This window comes from Dermacentor variabilis, chromosome 10 (assembly GCF_050947875.1).
Source record: "Dermacentor variabilis isolate Ectoservices chromosome 10, ASM5094787v1, whole genome shotgun sequence".
Lineage (NCBI taxonomy): Eukaryota > Metazoa > Arthropoda > Arachnida > Ixodida > Ixodidae > Dermacentor > Dermacentor variabilis.
The window spans coordinates 94552988-94573617 of NC_134577.1; the positions used below are offsets into that span (position 1 = coordinate 94552988).

Below are 20630 nucleotides of genomic sequence, written 5' to 3' on the forward strand. Positions count from 1 at the left end.
CCTGCGGCATGTTCTAAGAATTCGCACTACTCGTACATAAGCGTTTCGAGTGTCCTGACGACTGTTACAAATAGATTAAGTTGTAGCGTGTTCCCGAGCAACGAGAATCAAATAGACGTTCAGGGGTGTGGTTTCATAGATGCCTCACATGATGGGTTCCCAACAACAGATGCCATATTGTAAAAAGAAGCCGTGTTGCTCGCTGCATCGATTACTTGCAAGACTTTCTCAGGAACCAGCGAGGCCGCTGGGCTTGGGCCAAGAAATACAGTTACCCCGCTTAAAGCAAGTGTATAGCGTGTCAGCGACATCTATTTTTGAAAGAATCTCTGCTGCTCCTCGTGAAGCTGCTATTTCATAAGTGGAAGGTATACCTAAAATCGTAACTAACGCTTATAAATAAATGTTGAAAACGCTCAGAATGAATTATCAGCCTATAGTCAAGATGTGAGAAATATTTCGCCATTTGATAAACTTCACGTTACATTTTAGACGTATATTTCCTAAGTATAGTTGTGTGAAAAATACAAACCACACAGTCGTCTCATTGGACGCATTGTTTTTGGCTGGAAAATATGAACTCGGCAGTGTTTGGGAGCACTTCCGTGTGAACGCTTCCCTCCCGCTTGAATATATTGTTAATTGCGAATTGCAGCAAAGCTGTTTATAGCTATGGTTCCGGACATTTTTTGTGTCCATCAGCAAATATGCGAGCAGAAAAACTATCATCATCAGCAATGACTCGTGCCACAGCTCGCGCTTTTGTCGTCTTCAACCGCAGCTGTAACCACGCGAACGTGGTCGTGCAACTTCTCGCGCGTTCGTCGTTGTCATCTTCTTGCACCGCTGTCTCCGTTGCTGCTCATCATGCCAGCATTCCTATATTGCCATCCGTCTGCCAAAGCGCTGACGGCACTGGCCCACTGCTGCTCGATGCGACGATTTTGGTCTCAGATTTGTTGTCTCAATATATCGCGAAATGAAAACACGAATGTATGAAGCGGATGTATAGCACGAATGAACGCGCTCGTATAAAAAATAAACGTGTGTGCATACCTTACGTCACGATGACAACCGATCAAGATAATAAATCTGTTCGTAGTTTTGTTCGAAATTTTATGTCCCTTCTTTGTCGTCTGCAACACAGCTTCGCTGGTCATCTACCTTCACAGAATGGAATGGCTCATGATTTTTTTATTGCAAGCGCTTTTTTTACAAATGTTATCTGATGATCAACATATGGTAAAACATGTCGGAATCTTTGTTTCCTGAGCAGTTTTTTATTCTAATTAACTTTAGCCCAGTCGTCCGAATAAAGTGTAGCAAAGTCATTCCGCATCATGACAACTTCTTTGACTCGTGAGCATGTTCTTTTAATTCTTGCAGGCTTCTGAATAAATCTGGAATATCTTTCCGTGGCAATACACTCTGTAATAAAGTTCGCAGTAGTTGAACAGTCCTTTCCTATTGTGGTGCCTCACATGGAGCTCGCAGTCAATTGTGTCTGTTAAGAAAAAGAAATGAAATGAATATTTAGTGAAATCATGCTTAAATAACAAGTTTTGCATAAGTTGACTTGCAAAGAAAATAAACAAAAAATGCGGTCGACTGAGCTCAACATGTGACACAGGCCAGCACACAGCAGACCTCTCATTGAGGTTGTTACTGCTGACATGACTTTTTTAAAATGCAAAGTGCATCAAGCTTTTATATTCAGGAAACGTACGAGGGTCATTCAACTCAATCCGGGACTTTTTTTCTTTCCCAGTTTAAATGGACGCCTAGGCTGGAGATTTTGTATGCAGTAGAAACTGGTACCTGTGTCCTGTTACTGGTAGACGGCGCTCATTTCCTGCGCTTCTGGATAGACTGTTACTCAAGATGGCGGACAACAGTGTGAAAGACTACGTGGAACCGCGTATTGTGAATAAGTTTCAAGTGAATGAGGGAGTAAAACCTGCTGAAATTTACAGAAGACTTCAGGCTCAGTATGGCGATGTGACACTCAGTCGCAGTAAGACATTTTAATGGAGTAAGCGTGTCAAAGATGGCGGTATCTCTATTACTGACGATCGCGATCGTGGTGGATCGCAGTCCACAATAGTCATTCCTGAGAACATTCAGCGCGTGGAGCAGCTTATCATGGACCACCGTCGCATAATCTGTCGTGAAATTGCAAGGGTGCGTAACCTGTCGTTAGGAACAGTGAACATAATAATTCATGATAAATTGTTGTTCGGGAAAATGAGGGCACGCTGGGTCGCAAAGCAGCTGTCTGCTATTGACAGACAGAATAGAGTTGAAGTCTGTAGAGAACTGAAGGAACGCTATGAAAGGGAAGGCCAGGATTTTCTGAATCGCACCTTGACATGTGACCAAAGATGGGTTCACCATTTCACCCCAGAATCCAAAAGAGCATCGATGCAATGGAAGCATCCGGAATCACAACCTCCCAAGAAATTTCGAACAGGTTTATCTGCTGGTAAAGTGATGGGAAGTGTATTCTCGGATAAACAGGGAATCATTCACGTAGATTTTTACCCCATGTTGTCACTATCAACAGTGAGTATTACTGCCGTCTTCTGCGTGATGTGCACAAGGGTTCACGGAAGAAACGTCCGGTTTTGATCACAAAGGTCTCCTTGCAAGACAATGCACGATCGCATACCGCTCAGCGCACATTTCGAACAATCCAGGAACTTGACTGACAGATGTTACCACCTCCCCCCCCCATATAGCTCTGACTTAGCACCAAGTGATTTCCACCTGTTTGGGTCCCTGAAGGAATTCTTTCGAGGGAAACGTTTCATCCCTGATGATGAAATGAAGAATGGTGTCCTACAATTCTTCCATCGTAATAATAAACCTTTCTATGCCGAAGCATTTCAGGCGTTTGTTAAACGCTGGGATCAGTGTGTACCTGTTCCTGAAGGTTATGTGGACAAATAAATCCACTGTCCACACCTTGAAATTGGTTTTTCTATTTGTTTTTTTTTAAAAGTCCCGGATTGGACTTGAACGACCCTCGTATGTTCCTGCAGAGAAGCATAAGGGCATCCAATTGGCTCCTCTTTTGCTCATGGCAAGCTTATAATGTAAAAGACAATGAAGCCAGAAAAATCACAGAGGAAAGTGTTTGATAGGTTTAGATGAAAGACACAAGCACAATTGGAAAACTCGCACAATAGACGAGGCGCTTACAGCGACAGCAAGGTTTGGCATTGCGTTTTAACTTCTGCGACAGTGTTCCAAGTATACGCCAGTGCGACATACTCATGTGTTGATGAACTTCGGGCACGCTCAAAACATTTAGCCCCTCGTGTAGGGCATGCCATGGCATCTCCCAGGCTGCCCGCAAAGAGCGAGACAGTGAAATTACAACGCTTTCAGATTGTGAGGAGTAATGTTGTATTGCCCTTTTTAGTAATAGTGAAGCTTTTGAATAAAAGGCACGCGTTGTGAAGGAAATGTGTAATTACTTTTGTTTGCGCGCTGCAATTGTGTCTAATTCTGCAGAAATGTCAGCCAAGTATAGAAGAGAATTTCTTTGGCGGTAAGGTAGTATGGCATATACCTTGCAACTAAGGCATATATAAATATACAGCACGCATATCTATGAATATGCACCGAATACTAAGTCAATTCCGACGGCGTAGGTTCGCGTGGAGAGTCCATATAATTGCAATCCTAATAAAACAAAATGGCCGGTGAAAAGAGGTCGAGAAGAGAATGTGCCGTAGGTGGGTACCAAACCTAGATCTCTGACATTTCATGTGAAGTGCTTTACCAATTAAGCTACTGTGGCAGTCATCTGTCTGCCAACAAAGTTGCGGACGCGGAACTTAATTTGAGCTGCAGGTTTCACATAATATGGGCTGCTAAGAGCAGGCATTAGGCCAGTGAGCCCTCGTATGCGACCCGATAATATACTGGAAAACTTGCGACCCTTCATACGCAGTTCATTTTTACTAAGTTTACGAGAAAGCTGGAATAATGCCAACTTCATACTAATCAGAAAGACGGAACAGGTCCGTCAACTGAATACAAGTAGCAATATTACCTTGATTTCAGCAATGTACATATATCCACCAAGGTGGCTGAATACAACGAGAAAACAGGACTTCTTTCAACCCACAGAGCGGGCTGCCTCAGCAAGTATCATTATAGAGTGTATCACATCTATGTCACACATCACGTAATTGACGTATCTGCTGAGTACAACCAATCTTCATATATGGCTTTAATAGATTACGAGAGAGAGAGAGAGAGAATAACTTTACTGAATTGGGGAAATGGAGATAGGGGATGAGGAGCTTGATGGGCGGTGCCCCAAGTCCAGGGCTCCACTGGCTTCTGCCGCTAGCCGAATGTGACCAAGAAGAGCCTTCTGCACCTTCGGGTCTGAGCTGGCGTGTTGTGCCTCCCATTGCTCCAGTGTGTTGGTTAGGTTATACCTAACTAAGTGGGCATTTAAATTTGGCGGTGTATTTTGGCATCCCCATGAGATGTGGTACAAAGACGGTGGTGAGTCGCTACACCACGAACAGGCACGCCCGTACACCGTTGGGAAAATTTTGCTAGACATGTCTTTCAGTAGAGACACCAGCGCTCATGAAGGCATTGCTCAGTGACGGAGTTCAGCAAGCCTACGTAAATACTTTAGCAAGTATGCATACAGATTCAACAGCTACTCTAATTTTCTACAATAAAAGCGGGAAAAGTACCATTAAAAAGAAGTCAGGCAAACAGGCGTAATCTCTTAATGCTATTCACTGCATGCTCAGAGGAAGTGTTCAAGTTGTCACACTGGGAAGGATTATGAGTGAAAACCAACAGCATTTATCTCAGTAAGCTGCGGTTTGAAGACGGCTCTTTTCTATTCAGCAAGATTACGGATGACTTGAGGACCGTAGTCTGCAAACGGCAACAGTGTGTCTCAAGATTAGCATGCAGAAGACTAAGGTAATGTTATATAGCCTAACAAGGTGTCGAGAATTCCTGGTTGGCACCAATCTTCTAAAATCGGGAAAATAGCATGTTTATCTAACTCATTCACCCATAAGGGACCCAGGTCATGAAAACTAAACTTATAGAAGAATAAACGTAGGTTGAAGCACCTAAGGCTTTCTGTCTATTTTCATATTTCTTTACCCTGTATATTCCTTCATTTCAAATAAACATAACACAGTCCTTCCCGTGTGGTTTTATGGGTTCAATGTCCATTACTTCGTGTGGCTGTGGCTATGTTCTTTAAACCCATATGAACCGGCAGTGAGTATTTTTGTGCTTCCCTAATGAAATCATTGGCAACGAAGCATAATATAACTTATCAGTCAATATGTCAAGGTTACCATTCAAAAATTTCAGTTAGAGCCATTGACGGCGCGTTTTCTTTCGCGTACCTATTTTATCTACGTTTAGAAACGCACATGAAATAAAAAGAAAAAATGAAATCCATTGACACCTTCTGGTTTTTGCAGGCTATCGGCAATTGTACCCTCAAGTAATCTGCGAACAAACTTAGCACGTTCCTGGTGTGACCCGAAAATTGTCGCACCTTTATTACACGCAAACAAGGTTCCTACGGTCGAAAGCGAAAACAGAAAAAATGAGGTTAGAAACAAACAATATAAAATGACAGGAAGGACTGAGCTGACAGTTTTTTTCCTTATTGTTTATCGTGTGTCTGTACTTTTTTGTGTGTATTAGATGGGGTGCTTTAAAACCTTCTCCCGACAAATATAGACAAACTAGCACGTCTCATCATAATATTGTGCATAGGTGCTTATTCTGGCGCGACTCTTAAATTTCCACTATGTGCATGGTTTATTTCTGCCAGCGTTCAAGCCTCGTAAAGGAGATCTGGGCAGTTTCTTGCTGAGATAACCAATTCGTGAAAGCTGTCTTGCCTGGAGCCGTGTATTGTAACCGCGCCCTTTATTTTCCATTCATTTCGCACATTGTAATTCATTCATCGGCCGTCACAATACTCGCCGCCTCCGCAATTTCCATGATTTATCACTCGGTGTCAACGATGGTACCGAACGAGAAATGGTAAATGGAAAATACTGTAACCGCTTTGACTGCTTGGTACTGTACATATTCGTGGCGTTGCAGTAGGCGAAAAAATGACACAGGAAAGAGACAAAACATATGCATAGGGGTAACCTTCCACTCCCTTTGAACGAAAAGCATTCTTGGCCCGATACCACGCACTTCTAGCTACACAAATGCATGTTCCTGACTCACCTGGTTCCATGCCTTTTCAATGCAAAAACTTGTCTGTAAAACCGGTGAAACAGCCTAGTACACCAATTATAAGGCCACAATTTAAGTGCGAAATATAGTTATCCTGATACGAAGCATTTAGCGGCCCGTATAAAAATCAGCATGAATGTAGAGATGTGGGCTGCCAGGCAGAAAAGTAGTGTATTCTTTTAAAATAGGCATATCGATAAATGCGTGGGGAGTGCGGAGAATAGCTTTAAAGAAACTTGAGGAGCCCTCATTTCTGCCTCGTCTCACTTCGAGCCTCTTAAAATAATATTAAAAAATTTACTCGCCATCCTCGTCCCGCGAAAGTGGCTGTCCAGCGAAGCTGTTGAAAACCACGGCTACAACTGCTGAGGCAGATGTGCAATGCTTTATTGCTTTAGAGTAATGGTAGTAAGGGTAATTTACAGCAATGGTAGTAATGGGAATTTTGACACCGCGCTGGCACTGGTCGTATTGCCGTTTCTTTTTTCTTTGGCGCTCCACGTATTCGCGCTGATCCTCGAGAGTCCTAACTATGCGTTGCCTGCCCATAGAGGTGCTGCAACAACAATAAATTCAGATGCCAGGCTCGTTCTTTTATTGTCAAAAGGCTCTCCCCCCCCCCCCCCCCCCTGCAAGCTGCCGTCTCCGCGGCAGCATGTTCAACGGTCATCTTTACCGGGAAAGATGTGCGGGGAGCGGTGCGTGCTTCGCATTGCTCTCAAAAGCTCCTTATCATTGATTATGTGGTTCGGATGCTAGTTTTGTGCTTGTTCTATATTCAAACGAGTGACGTTATGTATGTAAAGAATGTCTGCATTTTTCGCTTGACTTTATTGAGCGCTTCAAGCCTGGTTCACCTCCGCCGCGGGTTGGCCCGGTATTGCACTACCCCTGGAATCGCTACGCATATTCTGGCATCGCCAAAAACGGAAAATGATGGCCAACGAGAGGCTAGCAGCTTCGATGTACTACTTACGCGTGAGGTGGGCGGATCAAATGGCCTATGCAGTACAACAACACGGCGCTGTACTCATTGTGCTGCAGCATTTTTTGATTGTTTATGCCATGCATTACACCGCAGCCACACATATAGTGCTCTCATGCCAAAGCCAACGATCATAATAATAATAATAATAATAATAATAATAATAATAATAATAATAATAATAATAATAATAATAATAATAATCCAACGATCATCATCCTCATCAACAACAACATCATTATCAGCCTGGTTACGCCCACTGCAGGGCAAAGGCCTCTCCCATGCTTTTCCAACTACCCCGGTCATGTACTAATTGTGGCCATGTCGTCCCTGCACACTTAATCTCATCCGCCCACCTAACTTTCTGCCACCCCCGGCTCGGCTTCCCTTCCCTTGGAATCCAGTCCGTAACCCTTAATGACCATCGGTTATCTTCCCTCCTCATTACATGTCCTGCCCATGCCAATTTCTTTTTCTTGCTAACGATACTCGCGCACAACATTCTGTGGCAATGAAGGGAAAGCTACGGGGGCGGAGCTTCTGCATATGTGTTATTGCGCCAAGTTGTTCGCCAGCGTTTGGCACTGCTTTGGTTGCTCGGAACAGACGCTGAATCGACGCAGCTTAACGTGTACGGCTTCGAGTTTGCCCAGACGCCGAAGGGAAAAGCCGAAAAATAAATAAACTTTAACTTCAATGGTATGTTTTTTCTTATTTGACTGTAGCTAATAAGATGTTTTATGTTTTCTCTTCTGCAGCCTAAACTAACGTGGAAAACACCGGGCTGTTTTCAGAAGCGCTCTCACTTGTGCGCGCTTTGCTTTCGCAGCTTTCCATTCGTTGCCAGAAAAAATTATCCACGAGTATAACTACTTTAGCGCGAGCGTAACGTTTGAAAGCGGCAATTTGCTTAGAAATGCGGTAACATGTGCGAGCGCGCACTAGTTTACAGTTGTTAACGGGCACAATAGTAGAACGCACGAATAACAGTCTATCTTACCATTATTTTTTTTTTCGTATGCCGCAAAGCGTGGCTGATTAAAGCGAGAGATAACAAACCCTGCATATAGATGCATCAAAAATACAAGCTTCGTACGGTTACCGCCACGGGCCAAACATTGGAGTAATACAATAAAAGCGAGAGTGTGCCAGTTTTATTCATCCATGCAGTGTTGTAGCTGGTGATTTCAGACCCTATGTTAGACTGCACCGCCTTTTGGTATCGGCCCACACTGCTCAGTTCTTTCCTCGAAGGAGGCAAAACTACGTAGACTCTGTGGGACATTTTCTCGCTTTTGGGATCCACCTAGGCCAAAACTGGGGCCCCGCTCTGCGATTGATCAACATCTTATTTGTTTATTTATGTATGCATTTATTTATTTATTTATTTACGTGAATATAGTTCTTTTGTTCTGTAAACTAAGGAACAGTGGGGCTGATGCTTTGAGAGATAAAACGGAGACGAGAGAGACAAACCTTCTTTCGGTGCTAGATCGGCTCTATTAGCTCTCGCTGCGCTATCATTCTAGTCGCGAACGCCTACTGCCCAAAGTGCTTCACGACATCTGGTAGAGGTGCTGGAACTTTTGCAAACCTGGAATTCCGAAGCCAGACGATCCCTGTCACATCTCCAATGCCTGAAGAAACTAGTCCTACTGATCCACCCCAGGCACCGCTTCCAGTAGTCTGTCCTGGTGCGCCACGCCAACGGTATCCTCCCATATTCAATGGCACTGACGGTCATGACGTAGAGGTCTCGCTATCATCGTACAACTGAGGGAGTGCCCACAACAAAAGGACTGAAGCTGACAAGCTTGGTTACGTACCATTCTGGCTTTCCGGGGTCACCCATCTTTGGTTCCCCAAGCATGAGGCTGACTTTTCCACCAAAATTCACAAAATTCCACCAATATAAATGCCAAAGACATCCTTGCTCATCAGCGCGCAGTCCGCAGAAAATACCCGCCGCCTCACCCACAACTTAGCGGGGAAGAGAACGCCGATTGCCGTAAAATACAGACCGGGGTATGCCCCAATTTAAAATTGCTAAATGCCATGTATCCCACTCGTTATAGGGCCAACTGTGCTTGCTGCGGTGGCATACCTATTCTAATACATATAACCTGGGAGTGCACTAAGTACCCTCATAGGCAAAATACCAGTAACACAATGGAGCAATGGGAGGCACAGCTCGCCCACTCTGACCTGGCAGGACAAAAGTCCTTAATTAGACAGGTGAGGCAGGCGGCAGAGGCCAGTGGGGCCCTGGACTGAGAGGCTCCGACCACCCCTCCTTCAAATATTTTTCATTTCAATCAAGTTTCTATCTATCTATCTATCTATCTATCTATCTATCTATCTATCTATCTATCTATCTATCTATCTATCTATCTATCTATCTATCTATCTATCTATCTATCTATCTATCTATCTATCTATCTATCTATCTATCTATCTATCTATCTATCTATCTATCTATCTATCTATCTATCTATCTATCTATCTATCTATCTATCTATCTATCTATCTATCTATCTATCTATCTATCTATCTATCTATCTATCTATCTATCTATCTATCTATCTATCTATCTATCTATCTATCTATCTATCTATCTATCTATCTATCTATCTATCTATCTATCTATCTATCTATCTATCTATCTATCTATCTATCTATCTATCTATCTATCTATCTATCTATCTATCTATCTATCTATCTATCTATCTATCTATCTATCTATCTATCTATCTATCTATCTATCTATCTATCTATCTATCTATCTATCTATCTATCTATCTATCTATCTATCTATCTATCTATCTATCTATCTATCTATCTATCTATCTATCTATCTATCTATCTATCTATCTATCTATCTATCTATCTATCTATCTATCTATCTATCTATCTATCTATCTATCTATCTATCTATCTATCTATCTATCTATCTATCTATCTATCTATCTATCTATCTATCTATCTATCTATCTATCTATCTATCTATCTATCTATCTATCTATCTATCTATCTATCTATCTATCTATCTATCTATCTATCTATCTATCTATCTATCTATCTATCTATCTATCTATCTATCTATCTATCTATCTATCTATCTATCTATCTATCTATCTATCTATCTATCTATCTATCTATCTATCTATCTATCTATCTATCTATCTATCTATCTATCTATCTATCTATCTATCTATCTATCTATCTATCTATCTATCTATCTATCTATCTATCTATCTATCTATCTATCTATCTATCTATCTATCTATCTATCTATCTATCTATCTATCTATCTATCTATCTATCTATCTATCTATCTATCTATCTATCTATCTATCTATCTATCTATCTATCTATCTATCTATCTATCTATCTATCTATCTATCTATCTATCTATCTATCTGGACAGCATTCCGGACGACACTTCAAGAAGTCTTCGGTCGCCCTGCAGTGCGCAAACTTCGGGCTGAACAACAGCTTCGCTGTCGTGCACAACAAAGGGCGAAACATTTACGAGCTACATTTAAGATTTAGTTGACATTGAGGACGTGTCAACCCAGATGTGACCGAAGATGAGAAGGTCAAGAACATCTTCAACGGCATAAAAAATGACGCCTTCCAAATGCTCTTGGCAAAGAAGTCTCAGACAGTCAACGACTTCATAACGCTTTGCCAGAGTTACGAGGAGCTGTACAAACAACTGCTTTTACGCGGCGCGCGCTCGCTCCGGACGTCGCGCTTTCAGCTCTGAGTGAGGGCGTCAGTGCTACTCCTTGCGGTTCAGCAATGTTTGACCAAATCAAACAATTTCTACGAGAAGAAGTGGCACGCCAACTATCTCTTCTGCCAGTCAGTCCAGCGCCAGAGCCGCCCTTGTCTCCCAATCTCCGTCAGGAGATTGGGAGAAAAGGGCGACTCTGGCACTAACAAGTCGCTAACGTTATACAAGTCGCTACCACTTGCTCATCAACCACCTCCTACACCTGTTCCACTTACGTACGTGGCCGTTGTCGCGAATCCAAGGCCTCCGTCTGCAGCTATTCAACCCAGAATAATCAGCACCTTTCCTTCCCCTCCGCAAGCAGCGACAACATATGCGCTTACAAGTAGCTAGTGGCCGCCACAGCAGCTCATGTGCGCACCTCGCCAATATTTTCATCAGTCTCCGCCCACTGTTCTCAATCGATGGCGCACCCATGGAAACCGGCCTATCTTTTATTCGTGCGGCCTACCTCGGCAAGTAGCACGGCCTTGCCGCCGGCGCGGATGGCATCCTTCGGATTCTCCGAGGCCACAAGGCAACGGTTTCAACTCTCCGATTCGTTCCATTTCTGCCGCTCAGCCCTTCGGAACCTCACCTCTGGATTCCCGAACCTTCAATTCCCGTCGGTCTTCGTCTCCCCGTCGGCGTTCTCTGTCGCCCCTTCTCCGTCGCCCTGAAGCTATCCGAGAGGAAAACGAAGAACCACAGTTCCGGAGGCAAGAACTGCGATCTCAATGAACTCCTCAAGTCCTCATTTATTTCCTGCAAACGTCCTTGAAGTTTATGCAGACGACATTGCCGTTCATGCGCTTGTAGACATGGGTGCAGCAATGTCAGTGATTTCGGACCAGCTTCGTCCTAACCTTAGAAAAGTAGCGACGCCATATTCTGCCTTTTCATTACGTACAGCAAGCGCTGCGCCGATTGAACCCTTAGGTAAGTGTACCATGCGTGTGCTTATAAGCGGCACTTTATACCATGTTGAGTTCGTTGTTCTGCCTCGCTGCTCCCATGCCATGATTTTAGGATGGGACTTCCTGTCCTCTAATCATGCCGTTATAGATTGTGCCCGTGCTGAACTCGCGCTGTCGCCATTCGGCCACACCGTTTTTGAAGATAATGATGACGCTTCCTGTCGTGCGTTCGTCACCTCCGATACCGAGATTCCTCCATACTCTGCCGCACTTGTACCTGTTTCCTGTGTTGGGTTTTCCGACTCCACAGTTCTTTTCACGCCGTCTAAACTTGTTGCTCGTCGTCGTCCCTTCTTGCTTCCTTTCGCCCTTCTTGCCATTCATCAAGGTTTCAGCGCACTTTATATATCGAACCTGTTTCCTTGCCCTGCTAGCCTGCTCCACGATGAGTGTCTTGGTTATGCTGACTAAATCGAACCGAGCATCTTTTACAATATGCCTGACGACCCGGCTTCTCCTCCGGTTGGCGCTCTGGCCCTTCAAGTTTCTCCTCCCATGCCGCCGTGTGACCCAACATTTTCCCGGTGTATTGATTCCAACCTCACTTCGAGTGAGCATGGCCAGATCATCGATCTCCTTGACCGCTTTCGCTCGTCATTCTACCTACAACAATCTCGCTTAGGCCGTACTTCCACTGTTGTCCACTACATCGACACCGTCAACCATACACCTTTACGCCACAAGCCGTATCCTGTATCCGTGATCACTGAGCAAGTTCGAGACATGCTACAACGCGGCATCATACAGCCTTCGCACAGTCCCTGGGCTTCTCCTGCAGTGCTGGTCAAAAAGAAAAATGGCACAATTCGCTTTTGCGTGGACTACGGGCGACTCAATAAGATCACCCGCAAGGACGTTTATCCACTACCACGTATTGCCGACGTGCTAGGCTGCCTCCAAGGCGCTGAATTCTTCTCATCTTTAGACTTACGATCCTGGTACTGGCAAGTCTCAGTGGCCGAGTCAGACCATCCAAAAACGGCCTTCATCACACCTGACGGTTTATTTGAATTCACCGTGATGCCATTTGGCCTGTGTAACGCGCCTGCCACATTTGGAAGAATGGTGGACAACATCTTGCGCGGCATCAACTAGCAGATATGTCTGTGTTATCTGGACGACATCGTCATCTTTTCCCCGGACTTTCCTTCCCACTTCGACTTGAACGCATCCTCAAGTGCATCGCCGATACTGGCCTCCAGCTTAACTTGAAGAAGTGCCGCTTCGATGCCCGGCAGCTGGCCATCCTCGGCCATGTCGTGTCGAAAGAAGGTGTACTCCTTGATCCGGCGAAACTACAAGCTGTTGCCCAGTTTCCGCGACCAACGACCTTGAAAGAACTGCGCAGCTTCATTGGGTTAGCGTCATACTTGCGCCATTTCATCCGCAATTTCACCACCATAGTAGCACCTCTAACGCAGCTTCTTCGTGGTGGCCACCACCTTTCGACCTGGTCACTAGATTGTGATACCGCATTCACAAACCTGCGTCGTCTCCTGACGTCACCACTAATCCTGCGCCATTTCGACCCAAGCGCTCCAACTGAAATACACACGGATGCCAGTGGCATCGGCCTTGGTACTGTTCTCGCTCAGAAAAAGGCTGGCTTCGATGAGTACGTTGTCGCTTTCGCCAGTCGTGCACTCTCTAAACGCGAATCAAACTATTCGGTAACAGAAAAAGAATGCCTGGCTATAATTTTGGCTATAACCAAATTCCGTCCGTATCTCTATGGACCCCATTTGACGCGATAACTGATCACCACTCGCTGTGCTGGCTGTCGTCCTTAAAAGAACCATCCGGTCGTCTTGCTCGATGGGCCCTACGACTGCAGGAGTACGACATCCCAGTGCTGCACCATTCTGGCCGAAAACACTCGGATGTGGATGCCTTGTCTCGTTTGTCACTAACAAACGAGGTCGTCCAAGTCTTCCCTTACTGCCACGGACATTCTTCTGGAGCAGAACAAAGACCAATGAATCTTGTCCGTGCTGAGTTTCTTGTCCACCCTATCGACACCCACTACCAGTCGCGCATTACGTCGCGAAGCACATCACTTTTCTATTCGCGACGGGCTCTTTTACCGTCATAACTACCTCCCGGACGGCCACAAATGGTTGCTTATCATCCCTCGGCATCTGCGTTCGCATATTTGTGCAGCGTTCCACGACGAACCCCAGTGCGCGCATGCAGGTGTACTAAAGACATACGCACGTGTACGCTTTCGTTACTACTGGCGGGACATGTATCGATTCATCCGTCAACATTTACGCTCCTTCCTCTTTTGCCAATGCATAAAGAACCCCCTCGTCGTGCAACCGCCCCATTGCAGTCGTTGCCTTGCCCAGAACTTGCGTTTACTCAAATAGGCACCGACATTTAACGACCTCTGCCAACCACATCAGACGGCAATCGCTGGGTAATCGCGGCGATCGACCATCTTACGCGCTATGCGAATACTTCCCCTTTGTCCAGCGCTTCTGCACGTGACGTCACCTGGTTTCTCCTGCGCAACATCATCCTTCGCCACGGAGCTACCAGGGAATTACTTAGTGAAAGAGGCCGCGTTTTCCTCTCCGACGTCATCGAAGCTCTCCTCAAAGAATGCCGCATCATCCATCGCACCACTACTGCATGTCATCCACAGACAAATGGTATGACCGAGCGCTTTAATCGCACTCTTGGTGACATACTGGCCATGTACGTTGCATCCGACCAAGGTAAATGGGACCATGTTCAACCATTTATGGCCTACGCTTATAATACCGTCACGCAGACTACAACGGGATTTTCGCCCTTCTTTCTCCTGTACGGACGCGAACCTTTTTCCACAATGGATACAATCCTTCCATACCGCCTTGACACCACGAAAACCATCAACTTATCCGAAGCTGTTGCACACCCAGAAGAGTGTCGCAAGCTATCCCGTATATTTACGGCCGAAGACCAGCAACTCCAGCACCACCATCGAGAAACTTCCCATGCCCCTGTATCCTATGCTCCTGGCTCATTAGTGTGGCTTTGGGTTCCAGCCCCTACGCCTGGACTGTCACCAAATGTCGCGTCGAAGTACAAGGGCCCATACCGTGTCATCAACCAAACGTCTCCAATGAACTATATCGTGGAAAACCTCGAGGTACCTTTGGATCGTCGCCGTCGAGGACGTGAAATTGTGCATGTCCATAGTCTGACACCGTACTATGACCCGCCTGTGTTGTGCGACCCGTAGGTCGCCGGGACGGCTTCCTTTTCCGCGAGGGAGATAGCTGTACTGTAAACAAAGGAGCAGTGGGGCTGTGGCTTTGAGAGAGAGAATGACGGCGAGAGAGACAAACCTTGTTTCGGTGCTCGATCGGCTGTATTACCTCTCGCTGCTCTATCATTCGAGTCGCGAACGCCTACTGCCCAAAGTGCTTCACGACACTTTGCTTAATGCAGTCATTTTGGGGCTATCTATCTATCTATCTATCTATCTATCTATCTATCTATCTATCTATCTATCTATCTATCTATCTATCTATCTATCTATCTATCTATCTATCTATCTATCTATTCTGTTACGCCGGCCCACTGGCCGAAGTTGTAAACCTGCTTCGACCACCAGACATGCTCCTGGTCGCGATGCCATCGTAGTCAATCCATAGTAGTTATTCCAGCTTTGTAATCTTACGACGGTAAGATCATGCAGCCAACGTGGTTACGCCGATCCAGTGGCCCAATAGCTTGACTTACTAAGCATTCGCTCCTGGTCGGGATGCCTTGGTGATCGCGGCATTGTTGTCATAGAGTCGTCAAGCATTTTTATCATACAGATATATTGACGTCGTTGTGGTAATTTTGTGATGCAGCTTCGTGATCTTGCTCTCGTCATGTCGTCGTCATCAGGCCTTCAATATCGACCCAGTAGCCAAAGTTGTCTAAAAGTGTGGGCCACTTGATTTGGGCTTGTGGTCGTGATGCCGTCGGGGTCGTTGTATCGCCGTCATTTCAGGTTTCTCATTTAACGTTCTTCATGCCATTTTTGTCACACCGTCGCCATGCATTCGTTGTCACACGGTAATAGTTATGCCACTCTGGTCATTAAATCGTCGTCTTTCCAGCTTTGTCGTCCAACATTTTTCATGCTGTCTTTCTCACGCCATTGTCATGTATTCTTTGACACACGGCAACAGCGATGCCGTCCTGGTTATTCAGTCGTCGTCATTCCAGCTTCGTGATCTGACTCTCATAACACTCTCATCGTCACGCCTTCTACTCCAACCCAGTCGGCCAAGTTGTCGAATAGCTTGTGCCACTAGGTATGCGTTCGTGGTTGTTGCTTCACCACTACTCTAGCTTTTTCATACGACCCACTTGTGTCGCCATGACAACGCTAATGTCGTCACCGTCGTCATGCTTTCGTTGTAACACTTTCGTTTATCATTGTCATCACTTCAGTACCTTTATCCCATTGAAGCCGCGCCGTCGCTGTAATACCGCATTTCATCATTCCATCGACGTCAATCTTACTTTGTGGTTTACTGCAATCATGCTGTTGTTATCCAATTGGGATCGCCACCCTTGTGATGCCGTCATTGTCAGAAAGTCACTATGACATGCCTGCATCGTCCCTGGTCACCGTTATCCTGTCGTGAACGTGCCATTATTGGCTCTCCCGCTTCGTCCCGTTTCTCTCTTTATGCCGTCGTCACCATGACATCTTCATCATACAAGGTTCGTGATGCAGTCATCGTCCCACCGTTGTGATCATGTATTCGCCATCTAATTGTCCCCATGCCATTGCTGTCATCGTCATACAGTCGTCGTCACGTATTCGTCATCATACGGTCGTCGAGGCGCCTTCACAGTCTTTCCAGCGTCATCACTGTTTTTCCGACCTCCGGCCCTCGTGATGCAGTCGTCATCATACATTTGTAGTCATGCATCATCACCACGTTGTCGTTCAACCATTGTCATTCCTTCAGTGTTGTCATAAAATTGTCTTCGTACCATAGCCGTCATACCACATTCGTAAATCCATCGACGTCATTACCCGTTCCTAATTCTGTCATTATCATGCTGTCGTCATTCTGTCTTCATTATGCCGCTGTTGTCCTTGCATCGTCGCGAGAAAGACGCCATCATGTAACCATTCTCACTCCATCATAGTCATGCGGTACTCATTGTGCCGTCTTCATCATTCCCGATTCTTCATTCAATTGACGCCATACCATCGTCGTCACGCCTTCGACGTCAAACAGTCGTCATAATGTCAGTGTCCTATGCCGTTGTCATCACGTTGTCGTCTTTACACCGTTGTCATAATGTAGGAATCCCCATCGAATTGTGTCATGGTGTCGTCGTTATGCATCTTTGTCGTTTCATCATTATCGTTTCTTCATCATTTCATTGTCACTGAATTGGCGTCATACAGTAACCTTCATGTCTCCATGCTCATAGGCGACCTTGTAAAACAAGTGAGATAGCAAAGTAGGACGATATCGAAGTATGTGGCATCTAGCCGAAGAAACCAAAGTTTCAGAATTTCCACTACGTTAGACAAAGATACGTGACTTCATGAATATGGTTTGCTTGAACACACTGCCCTACGGCTACTACGATTACCGCCGGCATTCATAGTGAAATCCGTTCTGGCGTATTTTTTAACAATACATGTATTGCACGCCACATTGTCTCAACCAAGAATGGGCTATCACACGGGCGTGCGCACACACACACACCCACCCACCCACACACACACACGCCCACACACACGCACGCCCACACGCACACACACACACACACGCCCCCCACACACACACGCCCACAAACACGCACGCACGCACACACAAAACGGAGTTTCGACCAAAAACCGAGGATCGATTACAATAGCAAAATAGCAGACACACATACGAAGTAAGGATAATATTTTTATGGACCGTATCCACTTGCAAACACTCGGTGAATAACTAAACTATTAAGCATGATGCAAGCGCGCACAGCTACCATAGACACATCACACTCGATGACTGTGACCACTGTCAAAATGCTGGCGTGAGGAAACGCGGCCGCAGAAGCGAGTGAAGTGACATTCGTGCTCTCTATCGCTTCAACGCCAAGTTAGTGCCAAGAGCAGGTAAAGAGCTACGAGCCACCGACGCACCTAGAGTCTGCCCCCCACGCAGATCGCTCTCAAGATACAGCTGCGCGACCGCGTACTGCCGGCACATGCTCATTTAGAGCTGGAGGAGAACGCCTGTGGGGTAAAGCCCCTCAAATTTTTATTGTGAGGCACCTCCTCCTTCCCCTCCCCGCGGCTTCTCCCAATGTTGGAGCCCTGGCGCGCGAGAGAAGGAGGCGGGCTTTTCGCACTCGTCCCTCTCGCGCGGGCGAGATTCAGCAGCGATCATCAGCTCTCGTCGCACGCTTTCACTGGCGCATACAGCGTAGGATGCGAAGCGGTGGTGTTATCGCGTTTGGACTTTATACGGAACCGCACGGCGACGCCGGCAGCAGAAATTTGCCTGGAGAGCCCATATAATTGCTATCGCAATACAATTTTGTACAATATGCCGACACCAGATACGCAACAATTGATAAACAAAAAATAAACAAAGATTGTTATTCACACTAACAAAAGAAGAGGATTATACAGCTTCACCTGTAATAAGATAAATTCAAACAAAACGCAAACAAACATAACAACATATGCACAGGTGCCCTGCAAAAATCACTAACTCTTTTTTTTGCCGGCGCATCCACCCTGTAAATGACAGGCGACGTCAATGCGATCAGCATTATTTTGTATGATTAGTGTAAGCATTGGTTATGATATGCTGATATGTTAGATGAATAATATGACGATATTGTACCGAATCCCATCTGCGCAACGCGAAATCTCATGCACATATACCTCGACACTCGACCCACTGCCAACCGCAATGTTGAATATAACCTCAACACCATACATCGTCATAAGAATATCGCTGCGCGCACGCATCAAACTAGGACAGAAGGCAAAGGCAAGGCACAAGCTATGACTCGCAAATGTGTTTATTTTGGGAAAGTTACATACACACACAACTGGACACATGCCTATATCTATCTATCTATGTATGTATATATATATATATATATATATATATATATATATATATATATATATATATATATATATATATATATATATATATATATATATATATATATATATATATATATATCGACGCGCTTTCTGATATAGAATGCTTCGGTTATTTCCCGTGTTTTGGATTTGTGTGCAAACAAAATCACAGTATTACAATGGACAGGTTCACAATGAGACCTGTTGCAGTGCTTGGCTAAGCGTGAGTGGTTATCTTTGTCAAGTGATTGTCGATCCTCTTTCAGACACACCGGCAGGCCTAGCCTATGTAAACATGGTGGATAGTTACCAATATTTACACTACACGTAGTCTAAATCTTACGAGCTTGGTATCTTGTTTCACAGCACAGACAATCTTGGTAGCTATAGCTACCGACTCGCTCATATTCCAGTACTTTTACCATTCACCTTGTCGTAATTACTGCACTCCAATTGAAACACCGTAGCAAGAAGCCGCTCCCCCAATTGGTGGTATCCTGGCAGCAACTAGGCTACAATGGCTATCCATCGTGGGGCCGCATTGGACGCTGATATCTCTATTGTCGATTAGACACCATCACTTTATTATGTTTAGGCTGCATACCCCCTCGTGTCACCTTGGCATATCAGGAAATGGCACACACAGATATCCGCTATGGAATGTTAAGGTTGTATGTTCACCCACATGCTCATTGACCAAAGTTGCCTGCTAGATCGGGAAGCGGCAAGCAGCAGGTTGTATAGCAGGGCCACACACCCAGTGGAACCTATTTTTACTTGGTAAGATTGTAGCCGGCATATACCAAGTGGCTCAAGCTAGTACATAACTTGTGTAACTTCGTGAAAATGTTAACTACGATGTAAAAAGAAACCGTAAAGTGGGAAGAGTTCCCAGAGACCTATCATCACATTTAAGAAAACGTGTGCCCACCAAAGCCGACGTACATACTATATGCACTGAAATTGGTGCTAATGTAGACGATACCGTGTTGCCTAATCATATCGTAGTTTCGCATTCTTTCCAGGATCTTTTTCGTTGAATTTCAGAACTTGCATTTTTTTCCGGACCCGCTATTTTTTTTATTCATCTCGAGTTTCTTTACAGGCTTTTTTTTAACGTGCATGTACGTCAACGTTGTCTTCTCTCGCACGAAATTTTGTTGCGGCGCTTTTCTGTCTTTTTTCGCAATATACATATCTGGCACTATATTGATGCTAATTACGCCCCTACCATTAGTTTAGCCACTCTGTCTTCTCTCGTTGGGACCTATATATTTATACCTCTGGTGACTAGCTACGACATGTAACGAAACTGTCCCTTTTCTTGAGAAGCTTTCTTTACAAATACGCCAAAAGTTCGTGAAGTGACCAAAGTAAACAATGTCTTAAGAATGTGGTCACCATGCCATTGCTATGGCGGTCATACAATACAAGTCGTCGTTGCATTCTTGCTGTCGCCACGCACATAGAGGCGTCGCACGCACTCATGCCACGCACATCAAATGTTCACGCTATACAGACGCATTGGTC

General features: G+C 45.1%; 1 protein-coding gene across 1 annotated transcript in view; it reads right to left on the bottom strand.

Annotated features, from left to right (window-relative positions):
• Positions 1–1163: 1163 nt before the first annotated feature.
• LOC142560829 (uncharacterized) overlaps positions 1164–20630 on the bottom strand; it is a 42829-nt gene continuing 23362 nt past the window's right edge. Inside the window, exon 6 of the mRNA XM_075673205.1 lies at positions 1164–1504. Within this exon, the coding sequence (XP_075529320.1) occupies positions 1374–1504 (131 nt within the window). The 3' untranslated portion in view covers positions 1164–1373. The remainder of the gene's footprint in view (positions 1505–20630) is intronic.